The sequence below is a fragment of the Cydia strobilella genome, chromosome 27 (genome assembly GCF_947568885.1).
Source record: "Cydia strobilella chromosome 27, ilCydStro3.1, whole genome shotgun sequence".
NCBI lineage: Eukaryota > Metazoa > Arthropoda > Insecta > Lepidoptera > Tortricidae > Cydia > Cydia strobilella.
In genome coordinates this window covers 6,696,246-6,711,772 of record NC_086067.1, presented here as the reverse complement: position 1 = coordinate 6,711,772, position 15,527 = coordinate 6,696,246, and the positions used below count along the sequence as shown (strand labels likewise).

The 15,527-nt window shown below is 35.5% G+C and overlaps 1 protein-coding gene across 1 annotated transcript in view; it reads right to left on the bottom strand.

Annotated features, from left to right (window-relative positions):
• Positions 1–14,659, bottom strand: part of LOC134753619 (dynein axonemal intermediate chain 7-like) — a 53,844-nt gene extending 39,185 nt beyond the window's left edge. The window contains exons 1-6 of the mRNA XM_063689556.1: positions 14,529–14,659; positions 11,587–11,602; positions 4,300–4,428; positions 3,120–3,151; positions 1,771–1,840; positions 16–131 (exon numbers count right to left, since the gene is read on the bottom strand). Coding sequence (XP_063545626.1) covers positions 16–131; positions 1,771–1,840; positions 3,120–3,151; positions 4,300–4,428; positions 11,587–11,602; positions 14,529–14,558 — 393 coding nt within the window. The 5' untranslated portion in view covers positions 14,559–14,659. The remainder of the gene's footprint in view (positions 1–15; positions 132–1,770; positions 1,841–3,119; positions 3,152–4,299; positions 4,429–11,586; positions 11,603–14,528) is intronic.
• Between the last annotated feature and the right edge of the window lie 868 nt (positions 14,660–15,527).

Here is a 15,527-nt window from a genome sequence, read left to right as displayed (position 1 = left end):
AATTTTAATATTTACCTTCTCAAATTCCGGTATTTCTTCTTTCGGTTTCTTGTCCTTCTTACCCTTCTTCCCCTTTTTTTTCGATTCCACTTCCTGTTCTTCCACGACTTTCTTTTCCTCAACTTCTTCTTCTGCGTAATAATAGTTACTTTTTTTACAAGGGGGCAAAGTTGTTGTTTAAACGCTCGTGCTAATATTGATACCCGAGCAAGCGAAAGATTCGAAATTTGCGAAAAATGGAATCTTAAGCGTTGCGTGGGTTTCAAAGCACGTGGGTTAGACAAAATTTGTCCCCGAGTAAAACAAAATTTTTCACTACACCAACCCGAAGAAAATATTAACTGTAAGATATCAAACAAAATCAAACCAAATCAAATCCAAATGAACGTCATTAAATATTTGTGCCATTTTCAATCAAAAGGGTACTTATTGTCGGTTGTCAATAAGGCGCTATTTCCATACAGCTTCAATTTGAAATCAACCTTATTGACAAGCGACAATGTCGACAAAGACGACCGGTCTGGCCTAGTGGGTAGTGACCCTGCCTGTGAAGCCGATGGTCCTGGGTTCGAATCCCGGTAAGGGCATTTATTTGTGTGATGAGCACAGATATTTGTTCCTGAGTCTTGGGTGTTTTCTATGTATTTATGTATTTGTATATTATATATATCGTTGTCTAAGTACCCACAACACAAGCCTTTTTTAACTTACTGTCGGACTTAGTCAATCTGTGTAAGAATGTCCTATAATATTTATTTATTTATTTATTAAAAAAAATGTGGTACCTTTTGGTTGAAAATGGCACATTTATCATTCAAAATCATTATTTAAAAGTCAATTCTACCAGCTGATTACATTGCCCCACATGTGATTAAATGCAATTTTCTTATCAGTTTTTGAACAATCAAGAGAGCCTTTACCAGCTGGTGTGGTGAAAAATAAGTTTTTGGCTAAAATTTCATTTTTAATACAAGCTTTTGTCGCTGAATGTACTTTTCTTTCCACATGCAACTAATCATCGAGACAATTCTAACAACCCCAAACACAATTAGGTTTAGTTATTTTGTCACATAGTTTCTATGGCCACCTCCTGTGTCCATCATCAGATCAGCTCGATGGTACCATAATATTGCATTGTCACCCGACTTACATATGTATGCAAAGAATCAGCTTTATCGGAAACCGGGAAGTGGGTCAAATTTAACTTGCATGATTTGACCCGTACTAACATAATTATTAATTACATTGTATATGTCGCAGCCATCTGGTTAAATTAGCCAGCCAATTAGTCGTCTTGGCTATTCATTAAACACCGGGATCCAGTTTGATGCCTAGGCCGATAGTTAACTGAATTATTATTACTTAACGTTAACAACTTGGCGTGTTGAAAATCAGCCCTATGAAAACGACTGATTCACTCAGCCAAGTGATTTAAATGTAACCTAAAAAACTTAAGTAAAGAAATGAATCGCGTTAGACCCGGTTATGACATTAATAAAATATAAAATAAAATAAATTGTACGGGGTTTGTCTGAATTAAATGTTTAAATAACCTAATCTAACCTAACCGAACATTATAAATTCATCAATGACCGAAACGACGTTCAGCCATCTGGTTAAACGTTGCGATCAATGACTTGGCTGGTTGTTTTTTAGCTATTTTAGATGCCAGAATTTAATGAACGGGTTAGGCGTTTCATTAGCTGGTTAATTTAACAAGTTGGCTGCGACATATACATTGCAAGTTAAATTAAAGCTTGTAAAATATACCTTGCGGAAGACTCTCTTCGGACCATTGAAAAGCTACCTCCTCCTCCTTCACCACCTCCTCTTCCACCGCCTGTTAACATAAATAAATATACTTAACCTCCTAAGACCCACCATAGAAAGTTTTTCAATTTTTTATTTGAACCTTGTGCTATATGTAAATTGGGACGAATTTCGTTTGTTTTACAACGCAGTAAAACAAAAGAAATTCTACTTTATTTGTTCCATGAAAGGTTCAAATTAGATTGCAATGAATATGTACATTTTAATGTACATTTAGACTCACGAGATTAATAAAAAAAAAATGTTTATGGCAAAAATTTCATCGCTTTAATCGCTGACCGTACTTTTCTTTCCACAGGCAACTAATATTTGTGACGTTTTCAACCAAAAGGTACCACATTGTCGCTTGTCGATAAGGTTGATTTCTAATTAAAGCTATATGGAAATAGCGCCTTATTGACAACCGACAATAAGTACCCCTTCGGTTGAAAATGTCACATATACTCATCGAGAAAATTAAAAAACCCCAAACACAAGTTTTGTTGTTTTATCACAGAGTTCCTATGACCACCATCAGATCATCAGATCAGCTTGATGGCACAGAATAACTAATAGTAATGGTACCATAATATTGTATTGTTACCTGACTTACATACGTATGCAAATATTCAGCTTTATTGGAAGTCGGGAAGTGGGTCAAATTTAACTTGCAAGATTTGACCCGTACATACATAGTTACATACCCGTTGATACATACTTACATAGGTGCATTGCAAGTAAAAAAGCTTGTAATAAATATTCGGGGACAATCTTTAACAGATCGAACTAGCCCCAAACTATGTGGGGCGTTTTCTATGAAAAGGGACCTTATGGTCGATGGCGCTTACGCCGCACAGCGCCGCGCGACATTGTATTTATATCGGAGCATCGTTAATAATGGCGTAAGCGCCATCGACAATAAGGTCCCTTTTTATAGAAAATATCACATGCAATGCTTGTGCTATGGGTACTGACGATATACATTACAACGTACCCACGAGGCACCCGAAGGACTCTTAACAATAATTTTTTAATAAAAATAGCACCCATTAATATAGGTAATATGAGATTTTAAGTACATACCTATTATGACACCCCGTTATTTGAAATTTAGGCATTTGGGAATGTGGTATTTTGAAAATTTTGGCATTCTGAAATTTGACAAACACTATTCCGTTTTGAGATGTAGAAATTTAGGTAAATGGGAAAAATTAAATTAAGGTACATGAAACCATGGCATGGATTTACGAGAATCACACCTTATTTTATTTACAATATGCTAAATAACTAAAAACAGAACTATAAAATACCTTCTTCTTCTTCTTAGGCTTCTTTTTGACCTCTGGAAATGAAAAAAAGCTTATTTGAGTACAATAATTTTATGTTTTTAACTTCTGGCCATACTGCAATCAATGCAAGTCTTGCAAGAATTGCAAATTGCAAGGCATACTGTGTTAAAAACATTTAATTTAGCACGGCATTATTTAGTACACAGAAATAAATATACCATAGAAGACGCAAATTCATCTACTTCGCGTGTCCGAACCCCGACCAAGCGTCGAGGTTGACCGTCGCTCTTTACAGTCCACGCCGCCGGCTGTTGCAGCCGGACGTCCGTGAAAACTTAAAAAATGCTTCGTTGCATTATGATAATCAACTGCATTAGACCAAAAATTGCGAGCACCCAAAGGCAAGAACATATTTTCTATCACAGATAAGTTTGTATGAAATAGTCGGCACGCTTGGTTTCAATACAAATCGTGGTATTTGCGTGATCTAGCGTATATATTAAATCTGTGCATAAGTATGAAATGACTAAATATTTTAAACAATGACTTAACTTTACACTACCATTAACATACATACATTAATATCGGTCGAATAACCTATAAATGTATTCCAAAAACAATACAAATATGTAAATGCAGTTAAAAAATCGTTCAATCGATAACACTAAAGTTCAACGGTACAGTCGCCATCAGATATATCGGAGCGGCCGATGTGGTCAAAAATATCTGAACACGCAACCCCCTCCTTGACAATAGAGGCGTGTTCAGATATCTGTGAGCACCTTGCCCGCCCCGATATGTCTGACTGTAGGCCCAAGATTATGGGCATATATTAAATCAGTTACCGACCTTTTAAATTTGTGGTGATTCGTTCGTTTTTACTGTTTTTCAATACAATGGAGTGAACAGGATGCGTTGCTATGAAGAATCGATCAAATCGGGCGTGATGTATTGCGTGTGTAGAGAAACAAGATTACTGTATTAGCAATGATATAGTGTAGGAATGTCATCATTAATGTCAATTTTCTTGTCTAGATGAGATCGCTTTTTAGCGATAAAACCACCCATTGTTTTATCTACCGTTATATTTGTAGCTTGTACTGTTTGTCTTTTATTTTTTGAGTTGCGCATCATCATAAAGTACGTGTTTATGTTATAGTTCGTTATAGTTTGTTGTTTTAGCTGCTCTGGGAGACCTTACCCTCGACAGGAGCTGGTGGTAGGGACTCGAAGGAGGCGCTGGTGTACGAAGTGTCCGTCCATTGGATCTCTTCTGGTTCTGGTTCCAGGTCTGTAGCTCCCAGGAGTAGCTCATCAGGGATCTCCGGCTCTGAAACATTATTTGATATAAATTATATAAGTAATACAACCAGCGCGCGTGTATGAGGAATGTTATGAAAGTCAGAAGCGAAAAAGATATGTCAGGATCATAGCAAGTGGAAATCCGTGGTCTCTGCCTACCCCTCCGGCGTGATTATATGTATGTATTATGTATGTATATAAGTAATAGGCCGCCGACTAAGACAAAAGGAGGAGGAGCAAAGGTTTCTGGTGCAAAGGATGTCCATAGACATCCAGCGTAGTAATGCTGCGAGGATTTATGGATCTTCCAAAAACCGGTCCCGTTGGATGCAACATCCTGTATACTTAGCTTGCAACCTATCTACCTATATATTTTGAAGACACTGTTTACATAATACATATTAACCTATTTGTATTGTTCAATTGATACTATGTATGTATCAACATCAACACTAAATTCGCTTTACAATCCAATTTCAATATTATTACGCAGCCGCCAGGAGGCGTGTTTTCCATATTCTCTTTTAATGTTCAAAGGGACAGGGTCAAAAGACTTGAACAGTCATGTTTTACAACATACGTTCGACGCCTTGAAAACAATATCGTTAAAGACCCGAAGCAGTTCTGGTCTTACATTAAGTCGCGTTCTAGCTCACATGGTGTACCGAGTTGTCTAAAGTATGAGGAAAGACAGGTCAATACAGCCGCAGATATATGTGAGGCTTTCTCTAACTATTTCCATACAACATTTTCTGCGCCTAGTACTAACCAAGTGGTGCTGGTCGACTCTGTGGCTAGTTCTATCTCGCATATAAGTAATATAGAAGTTAACTCAGATGCTCTAATAAAGTTACTCTTAAAATTGGACCCGTCCAAATCAGCTGGACCCGATGATATGCCGGCCCTATTTGTGATTAATTGCGCGTACACTATTGTGATTCCAATATCTCTACTATTTAAGCGCTCATTTGTTGAATGTAACGTCCCTTCGATATGGAAATCAGCCTACATTACACTCGTTCACAAGAAAGGCCCTAAAACAGAAGTAACCAATTATAGGCCAATCTCAAAACTTTGTATACTTGCTAAAGTACTTGAAAAACTAGTTCATACTCAAGTATATGCGGCAATCAAGAATTATTTTAGTCCTTTCCAACATGGTTTCCTGCGATGCAAATCTACCGTTTCAAATCTGATACTCCTTAATGATTATGTAACTAAATCCATGTCTGAAGGTAGTCAAGTAGATGTAGTTTACACAGACTATAGCAAAGCGTTTGATAGAATTGACCATAAACTACTAATCCTTAAGTTAAATAACATGGGCATTCACGGTGATCTTTTGCGCTGGTTCACGTCTTATATCGATAACAGGTCGCAAGCTGTTGTCATTAACAACTATATGTCTGGCTGGGTAACTGTTCTCAGTGGCGTCCCGCAAGGGTCGTTGCTGGGGCCTTTGCTTTTCAACATATTTGTGAACGACATCAGTGATTGTTTCCACTCTTCCAAATTACTATGTTTTGCTGATGACATGAAAATTTTTACCAAAGTCAATTCATTAGATGATTCTGCTCTTCTACAAGATGACCTTACGCGTCTTGTTGCTTATTGTCAGACCAATAAATTAGACCTAAATGTATCTAAATGTTTTACATTAACCTTTACGAAACAACAAAGTAGAATCCCAACTACGTACAAGCTTAATAATCATGTGCTCAAAACTGTGTCATGCATTAAAGACCTGGGAGTCACCCATGATTCAAAGCTTTTATTCGATACTCATATAGATAATATAGTAACTAGTGCTACCAAAACATTGGGATTCATTATGCGTAGTTCTTTACATTTCACCCAAAGTAAAACCATAAAAGTTCTTTATTGTACATATGTCAGAAGCAAGCTTGAATACGCGTCTCAAATTTGGAATCCACATTATAATATTTATATTAAGGTGGTTCGACTAGGTTACCCAAAGCTTAAACCCCGCTAGATGGCGTCACTTTTGCAAATTTTCAGGTTTTATTTTTTTGTGGAATAGTGTTGGTATCTGTATACTTAAAAGTATGTTTAGCGCACTCTTTACATAAATATTGAACTATTATAATAAACATTGAATACTTCATTAGTGCAAAAAACACTTTTAAAGTCGACAGAGTGTTTCTGTCATGCTATTTCCTACTATTACTCACACATGCAAACAGTGTTTCCGTGATGCTTGTAGTAGACAATTTCATGCAGTGTAAGTATGCTGCAATGGCGTTGCGGTATGTTCGTGGAAATACGTGCAAGAGGATTCGGGTTCGAGACTGGTACGTCAGGAGTACTTTTTTTTGTCCTTTTTGTGTTATGTTTCTTATACCTTTTAGTCTTCGAATTCTTGTCCGATTCCGATATAACCGAAATAAATTTCAGTGATATCGGAAACGGCTCTAACGATTTCGATGAAATTTGCTATAAGGGGTTCGATCTAGCTAGGTCTTATCTCTGGGAAAACGAGCATTTTTGAGTTTTTACTTATGTTTTCTTATTCTCCCAGATATTCAGTATTATTAATAAATTAGTTTATAACGTTTTATAAAAATATGTGACGTTTTGAACTAAAAGGTACCACATTGTCGGTTGTCGATTAGGTTGATTTCATTTTGAAGCTTTATGGAAATATGACAACAATAAGTAGGTACCCGTTTGGTTGAAAACGCCACATATATTGAAAACCTGACTTTCACAAATCTCACCTTTTTGGGTTCTTCCAACTCAGAAAGGATGGAGAATACTGACGATTCTTAGTAGCACTAGCCCAAGGAAGTCCAGGTTTGTAAGTGTCAGGTATCAGTTTTTTTTTAAAGCGCTAAATATAGTTCTACAAGTAAAGCAATCCCTTACTGCCCAGCCTCTATAGTATTTTTCAAACTGGAAGGGTACGATGATAGATTTCATCTCCATACAATTTATAACCTAATAATGCCAAATGTTGCAAAATTTTATTGAATTGAGATCTATCATCGTACCCTTGCAGTTTGAAATAGTTATTTACGATACAAGTGCGGAAAAGAGAAAATTCGAAGAGTGGCGACAGATTAAAACACGACCGCAGAGAGTGTTTTAAATCGACACGAGTTGCGAATTACCTATTCGCACGTGTATCGTACAACGTTTTACAGTACATATGGCCCTTTAAACTTTCGACATATGCATGAAAAGTGCTCTTTACGCACTAGGGCGAGAAAGTTGCACCATATGTACTGTAAAATACTTTTTAGTACATATGGTGCTACATATACGTTACCGCCCTAGTGCGGTAATTAGTACAATACGTGCATATGTCGAAAATGTAAAGGGCCATAATTATGTACTGTAAAACGTTGTACAATACACGTGCGAAAAGGTAATTCGCAACTCGTGTCGATTAAAACACTTCCTTCGGTCGTGTTTCAATTTATCGCCACTCGTTGCCAATTTCCTACTTTTCGCACTTGTATCGTAATGTACTAATAATAAAGTAGTAATTGTAAAATAAAATTAAAACTTATTTTATATTATTTTTTTTGGATTCAAGTAGGTACAGTGAGTAACAACATTGCATGGCCTTCTTCTTAATTATAACTATTATAGAAAACGGGATATTTATCATGTTTATTTATATTATTTATTTCTCGATATTTTGGCCGGTCTTGCAAGACCAGTCGTTGTGGAGATCCCTGGGGAGGCCTATGTCCAGCAGTGGATGTCTTGTTGGTGTAGATGGATTCACACAACAAATGAAATAACATTTTTTCATATTTGTTATCCGTAGTTGTCCCTGTACCTGAAAGAAATATAATATCATGATAGCACAAATTCTCTAATGTTATAGGAAGAAAGATGATGCAACAATATGGATTCTAATAAAGTTATCATTTACTTACCTAGTAATAATTGTGTTTTTCATTCATAGACAAAATTCCATAATTTTCATCCCCAGGAAATGTTTTATTTTACTTTATTGCAGTGAGGATGTCCTGTTTTTTTCTGGCTAATGAAGGAAAACATTTTATTTCCAAGAATGCCTCTTCATTTTGCACAATACCTAAAAAAACCTAGAGTTAGTGACACATTGACTATTCGGCAACCAAAACAGTAATAATTACATTATATAGGTATTGTTCACTGCTTATATCTACCATTCCGGAAGAAGTGAGAATTATTTTCTAAAAAGATCGGCACGAGAAAATTACAACGTACAATGAAGGAATGAAACTGTACCTACCTTACGAAACTTCACCATCATGAATTCCGCTTCAATTGAGTCTGAATTTTCCTGGATTTTCGCGGACCAGAATACCGATGATTTTTGTAACTTGATTTAGACGTTGCTATCATTTTCAATTTATACAAACAAATTGATGTCACAATAAACATGACCCTATGTGTCAGTGTCAACACTGTCAAATAAAAATGCACTAAACATGACGGCACTGCAAATCCTGCCAGGTCGGCCAGGCAACGTCGCCAACGTCATAGAGTGGCAACGCCGCACGCAACGTATTTGTACACGACATTTGTGACACACACATACGTAAAATTGATGAAAAAATTACGTTGATTTATGTATGATTTCTGTATGAAACAAAGTTTTTCTATTAATTTAGCGCAAACGAATATTCGAAAGTAGATAAATGAGCAAATATTTCTGTAGTAATAGTGTGTAGTGCCTTAATTAAAGCAGATTGAATTTTGTATGAAAATCGAACCACCTTAACAGAATAGAACGTATACAGAAAAAGTTTGTAAAATACCTCTACTTTAAATTGAAAACCCCCTATAATTCATCAAATTATGATAATGTTTGTAAAAAACATCACCTTCTCCCACTACATAAACGTCGACAGATTGCGGATATTACATATATACTCAAAATTTTAAATGGTAACATTGATTGTCCTGAATTGCTCGCTAAGCTCTCCTTCAATACTCCATCTAGACCTAAAAGATACTTCCCTCCCCTCTCAATTCCATTTTCATCACGTAATTACAGAAAGAATAGCTTTCTATTGCGAGCTGGTAAAAGTCTAAATGAACTAACGAAAGAGTGTGACATTGACGTTTTTAATAGTAACATCACAACTATAAGACGGATTCTGGCAAACAAATTACCTAAGTGAGCGAGTCGTATGCGATAGCATACTCATAATAATATTATTGTATCGATTGATGTATTTTATTAATAAGTTTTGTTTTTCTTAGCTCAGTATATTAAGAGTATTGAATTGTGGATATTTAATAAGTAGGTATTCACATTTTGAAATTAGTATTTAGTTGAATACGTTGTAAAATTTTAGTGCTAACCACCAATTATGTGTTAACTTGTTGCTATTGGTGGGAACCTATAATTGGCTTTTTGTTATTTACTTATATAACTATTGTATAATTGATAGCTGTTGGTTCTCCGAAAATAAATAAATAAATAAATAAATAAATAAATATTAAAAATGGCAGAGAGCGTCCCATTCGAGGTAGCTTGCCGCTTGAGGGGTTATTTGAATAATGATATGATATGATTTTATTTTACAAATAAGTTAGTTTTTATGTTCCGTACCCAAAGGGTAAAAACGGGACCCTATTACTAAGACTCCGCTGTCCGTCTGTCCGTCTGACCGTCTGTCCGTCTGTCTGTTCTATCACCAGGCTGTATCTCACGAACCGTGATAGCTAGACAGTTGAAATTTTCACAGCTTTTTTTGCCGCTATAACAACAAATACTAAAAAGTACGGAACCCTCGGTGCGCGAGTCCGACTCGTACTTGGCCGGTTTTTATGTTAATTTTGTAGCTATAATAAAGCATGCCCTATCCATAATTATAATATTGATAGATAAAAAATATATAAAAACATTTTACGTGTTATATAACTACTACGTATGTAACGTAAACTGAAATAAATGTCATATACGAAGGAAAAAATGACCAAAGCCTCCAGTGTCCAGAGCTGGAATCGAACCAGCGTACCCCGTTTACCGGACAGGTGCCTGAACCGCTCGGCTATCCGGCCACGGTGGCATGGGTCGAAATTTCCAAGTATATGACACAATTCCCGAAGGCTTGTGGCGCCCCCTGTCCGGTAAACGGGGTACGCTGGTTCGATTCCAGCTCTGGACACTGGAGGCTTTGGTCATTTTTTCCTTCGTATATGACATTTATTTCAGTTTATAGTTTAAATAGTAGTGTGCCTACTTGAAAAACCACAAATTAAAATATTTTCATAGAAAATAATTAAATTTGTTCTTAGAGTACGTATGTAACGTGTTGCTACTGTAAGAGCAAGGCCTCCGCTGCAAATATTTAATAAGTGTTAGATTATTTAATTTTAGTTTAGTTTTAGAATAGTTAAATTTAATATAGATTAGCATGTATAAATTTAATGTAATAGGTTGATACCGAAATAAATAACATTTTTATTTTATTTATTTATTTATAACGTAGAGGCTGGACAGTGCCCGACAGCTCCAATAATCGACATTTCCAATCATAATGTCATAAAGATGACAAGGTGTCGAATATTGGGTTTAAACATGTCTATTACTGGGGTGTTTACGCTACACAATTTTTCAGATTAGAAAATTTATAACCACAACCCAGGTAGCATTTATACGTCATTATGACGTCAGAGACGTCTTTATGACGTCGCTGACGTCACTTTGCTACCTGGGAAAAGTTGTAACTCTTTCCTCCAAAATTAAATCTGAGTAACTATGCAAGTATGCACTATAGTAAAAGTATGGTATACTATGGTCTGTTTTTTATTCCGTAGACTAAAATGACGTTTCATGTGTAAGACATGACATTTCTTAGCACCACATGAAATGTCATTTTAGTATCTTCTTCTTCTTCGTCGTTCCCTCATGACTGAGGATCGTGACCAAGAACTATATCCCTCCATTTAACGCGATCAAGGGCTATGTGGGCTGCCCTCTGCATGGAACCACATGCTTGTCTAATGGAATCCGACCGTCTTGCCGGGGCTCTTCCTCTAGCGCGCTTGCCTTCAACTTGCCCCAGTACGTTCGAGGCTGTGGTGCGGCGATCGCATTATGTGCCCTAAGAATCTGAGAGCCCTCTCCTGGCAGATTGTTGAGAGTCGTTTGGTGATTTAGTATACGGAATAAAAAAACAGAATAATATAATATAGTAATAGTATATGTAATTACCTGGTGGTTCTTCTTCCTGAAAAAAAAAAGAAAGAGTTACAATATTATATATTAAAATTTAAGTATTTTAAGTTCGTTGCTTAACACTACTTAAGGGTCCCTTGCACTTGTAATGTATGTAAGTATGTATGTGCTACACATACATACTTACATACATTGCAAGTTAAATAAAAGCTTGTAATATGTCTACGAACTCCGCATAAGTCACCGATATCAGTATAATTGTGTTGTAGAATGGAAACGCGTCAATTGACCGGTTATTACTAAATGACGTTTCAATATTAACAACAACATTGTTGACGCAGACGGGAAAATTCCCCGTCTCCTTTATTTCTTGTTTTATATTGAAGACCGGTCTGGCCTAGTGGGTAGTGATCCTGCCTGTGAAGCCGATGGTCTGGGTTCGAATCCCGGTAAGGGCATTTATTTGTGTGATGAGCACAAATATTTGTTCCTGAGTCATGGATATTTTCTATGTATTTAAGTATTTGTATAAGTATTATATATATCGTTGTTGAGTACCCACAACACAAGCCTCCTTGGGCTTACCGTGGGACAGTCAATTTGTGTAAGAATGTCCCTATAATATTTATTTATTTATATTGGCCTTAGGGTCTCCGGCAAGCTCGTTTCTCCATACAAACGTAGTTACACGGAAAAATATATTTTTTACAATACTACCAGAATGTATATGTGAGATGTAAATGGGAATTTGTTCTTGTAACAAATTTTGCGTTTAACATTTTTTTCTGTTTAGCCAACCATTTGATTTGAAGCGATTACAATTCGTTTGTAACGGGCAATGTTCAATTTGTTAATATAATAGTTAATAGTTGAGTTTACTATCTGTAGAGTTGTCACATATACTACGATAAAAATTGTAGGGTCTACCGAATTCTCGTTACAATAACCAGTTTTTTTTTCGCTCTCATTTTAAAACGACTCGCTAGATTGCTGTAAAACTTTGTACTTACAATAAGATAAGGTATATCTATGTCTGTAATTAGTTTATGTAGCTTCAGATACCATAGTAAAAAAAATACAGCGAATTTGTTTTTCATACAAAACTTGTTTTTGCTCTATTTCGTTTGTTTTATAAACTGGAGCTATATAAACTAATTACGGACTTAGATATACCTCATGTCATTGTATATGCAAAGTTTCGTTACAATCCAACACGTAGTTTTAAAATTAAAACGAAACTCCGTTTGTCTGGGAAGGTGAAATTCGGCCGAGCTTGCCGGGGACTCTTAAGAACAATGTAATCTCCATATTATAGATGTGAAAATCCTTTAGGAATCTCGATATAGATCCCTATTTTCAACATCCAGGCCAAACAGCATTTAAGCAGAACATTGCAATGTTTCTTTTCACACCACTGCCAGTGCTGGAATAATATACCTCCGCCATTAAAGATATTAAATTCTCTTAAAAGTTTTAAAACACAGCTTAAGCGACACCTTCTTCAGATTCAAAATGAACTACCTCTTGGCGGTAGAGCAATACCCTCTTATCTTTGATTATAGCCCAGCCATATAATACATACAATAATGACATTAAATATAATATTATTTACAAATACGCACATTCACACTTTACACTTCAGTATCAGTCTTACCTATGTATAAATATATATCTTAACCAACAAAAACACAAAAAATCCTTTATAATTTTTAAGTACTTATAATAATACTACACACTCAACAACACAATGCACACTTTCATTTCATACACCTTCCATATACCTATTCTTTATCTTTCTTTTTCTCATTTAATGTTCTTAATACTTAAGGTTTCTTTTTTTTCTTTTATCACTTAAAACTTTTTTGTCTTTATTCCTTTTATTATGTAATAGGTACTTAGTGTTTCTTTTTGTTTATAGGATCCGACTGAAAACCAGCGTTGCAGTAAATTTACTGCAACATTATGCTGAGTCGAGACTCCTTTTTAACATCACGCTGTCTTTAATGCCAATGTAAATTAATTTAGTTAAGAAGTAATGTACCTAGTTAGGTACATTAGTAAACTATTAGATTAGATTAGATTAATTTATTTCTTATTGGGAATTATATGATATTTAACAATGTCACAATGTATCTAAATAACATGAACTCACAAAAAGATCGACAAATTGTATAAAATAATAATTCAGTAAAATAATTAAAAAATAAATAAAAACAAACAAATCATAACAAAATAAAAAATTAAAAGTCAAATACAGTGAGATAAAATGTCAGAAAGTAATGATAGTTATACTAAACACAATGTCAAAAATTATCTCTTCAGAGTATAAATAAGCGGTCAAAATATATATATTGCTATTAACCTACATATTTTATGTTTAATAATGTTTTGTGATGTTAAATAAATTTTCTCTCTCTCTCTCTCTCTCAGATGTTCCCAGATACAGAAATACTGTGGTAAAAATACTGTAGGTATTTCATTTTGCGACAACTGTGTTGTCTTCTCTAAGAAGTATCCCACAGTCTGGCAAATCAGAAAGAAAGGTACATAAGGAAGACCACCATAAGTTGAACAAGACTAATGAAATTTATTCTATTAGGTTCCTCTCATAATTCAACAGTCGATACACTATTACTGCAAGTAATAAACATTTGCAAAAAATATATTCATATTCATATTCAAATTGTAAAACCTAGTCTTTGGAGACCTCATCTTTAAGACTAAGTTATGTCTTTCCCATCGAACAATGGTGTTCCAGACCTTTGGGAAGCGTGCGCGGAGCCGAAGCCAACACGTAGAGGACCTTTTGATACTTTCATGAAATATAAGGGGTACATGAAGCGGATGCTGCCCTTGCCCGTGTCATGGGACGCACGCAGAGGCAGCACCCGCCAGGGTGTAAGGACTATTGAGAATTGATGGAATCTAAAATGAACTAGGTCGTTATATTATTATGTTTGAACGTTAGGTATACTCACTTTTTTCCCCTTTTTATCTTTCTTTGCCATGGTTAGTTATAGAAAATGTTTTTCACGAAAATATCTTTAAAAATAGTAAATAAATCTGGTAAATGTTTACAAAAATTACAACGTCAAAATGACTTGACATTACAATGCCAATAATTTCACATAGTTGTTAATAAAAGGTTTGATTATTACAGTAATTCCAAAAGATATAGTGCGACATAAAAAAAAACATTAAATTGTTGCCAGGGTAAAAACGGGACCCTATTGCTAAGACTTCGCTTTTGCTTCGCTGTCCGTCCGTCCGTCCGTCTGTCCGTCTGGCACCAGGCTATATCTCATGAACCGTGATAGCTAGATAGTTGAAATTTTCACAGATGATGTATTTCTGTTGCCGCTATAACAACAAATACTAAAAACAGAATTACAACAAACTTGATTTTCTGCCGTTTTTTGCGTTTTTTCTTAAAAAACCCCATAAAAGAACAATGTTTAAGTTTTAACTTGACGACCGGTCTGGCCTAGTGGGAAGTGACCCTGCCTGTGAAGCCGATGGTCCTGGGTTCGAATCCCGGTAAGGGCATCTATTTGTGTGATAAGCACAGTCAGTCAGTGTGTTCCTGAGTCATGGGTGTTTTCTATGTATTTAAGTATTTATACATATTAGTATATCGTTGTCTGAGTACCCATAACACAAGCCTCTTTGGGCTTTTCGTGGGACTTAGTCAATCTGTTTAAGAATGTCCTATAATATTTATTTATCCTACATATCCTTCTATGAAAATATTTTGTGTTTTTTTTCAAGTAGACACACTACTATAAACTGAAATAAATGTCATATACGAAGGAAAAAAAGCCGAGCGGGTTCAGGCACCTGTCCGGTAAACGGGGGACGCTGGTTCGATTCCAGCTATGGACACTGGAGGCTTTGGTAATTTTTTCCTTCGTATATGACATTTATTTCATATTTATTATTTATTTATAACTCACTAAATGGCGTTTTTTAGTAGCAAA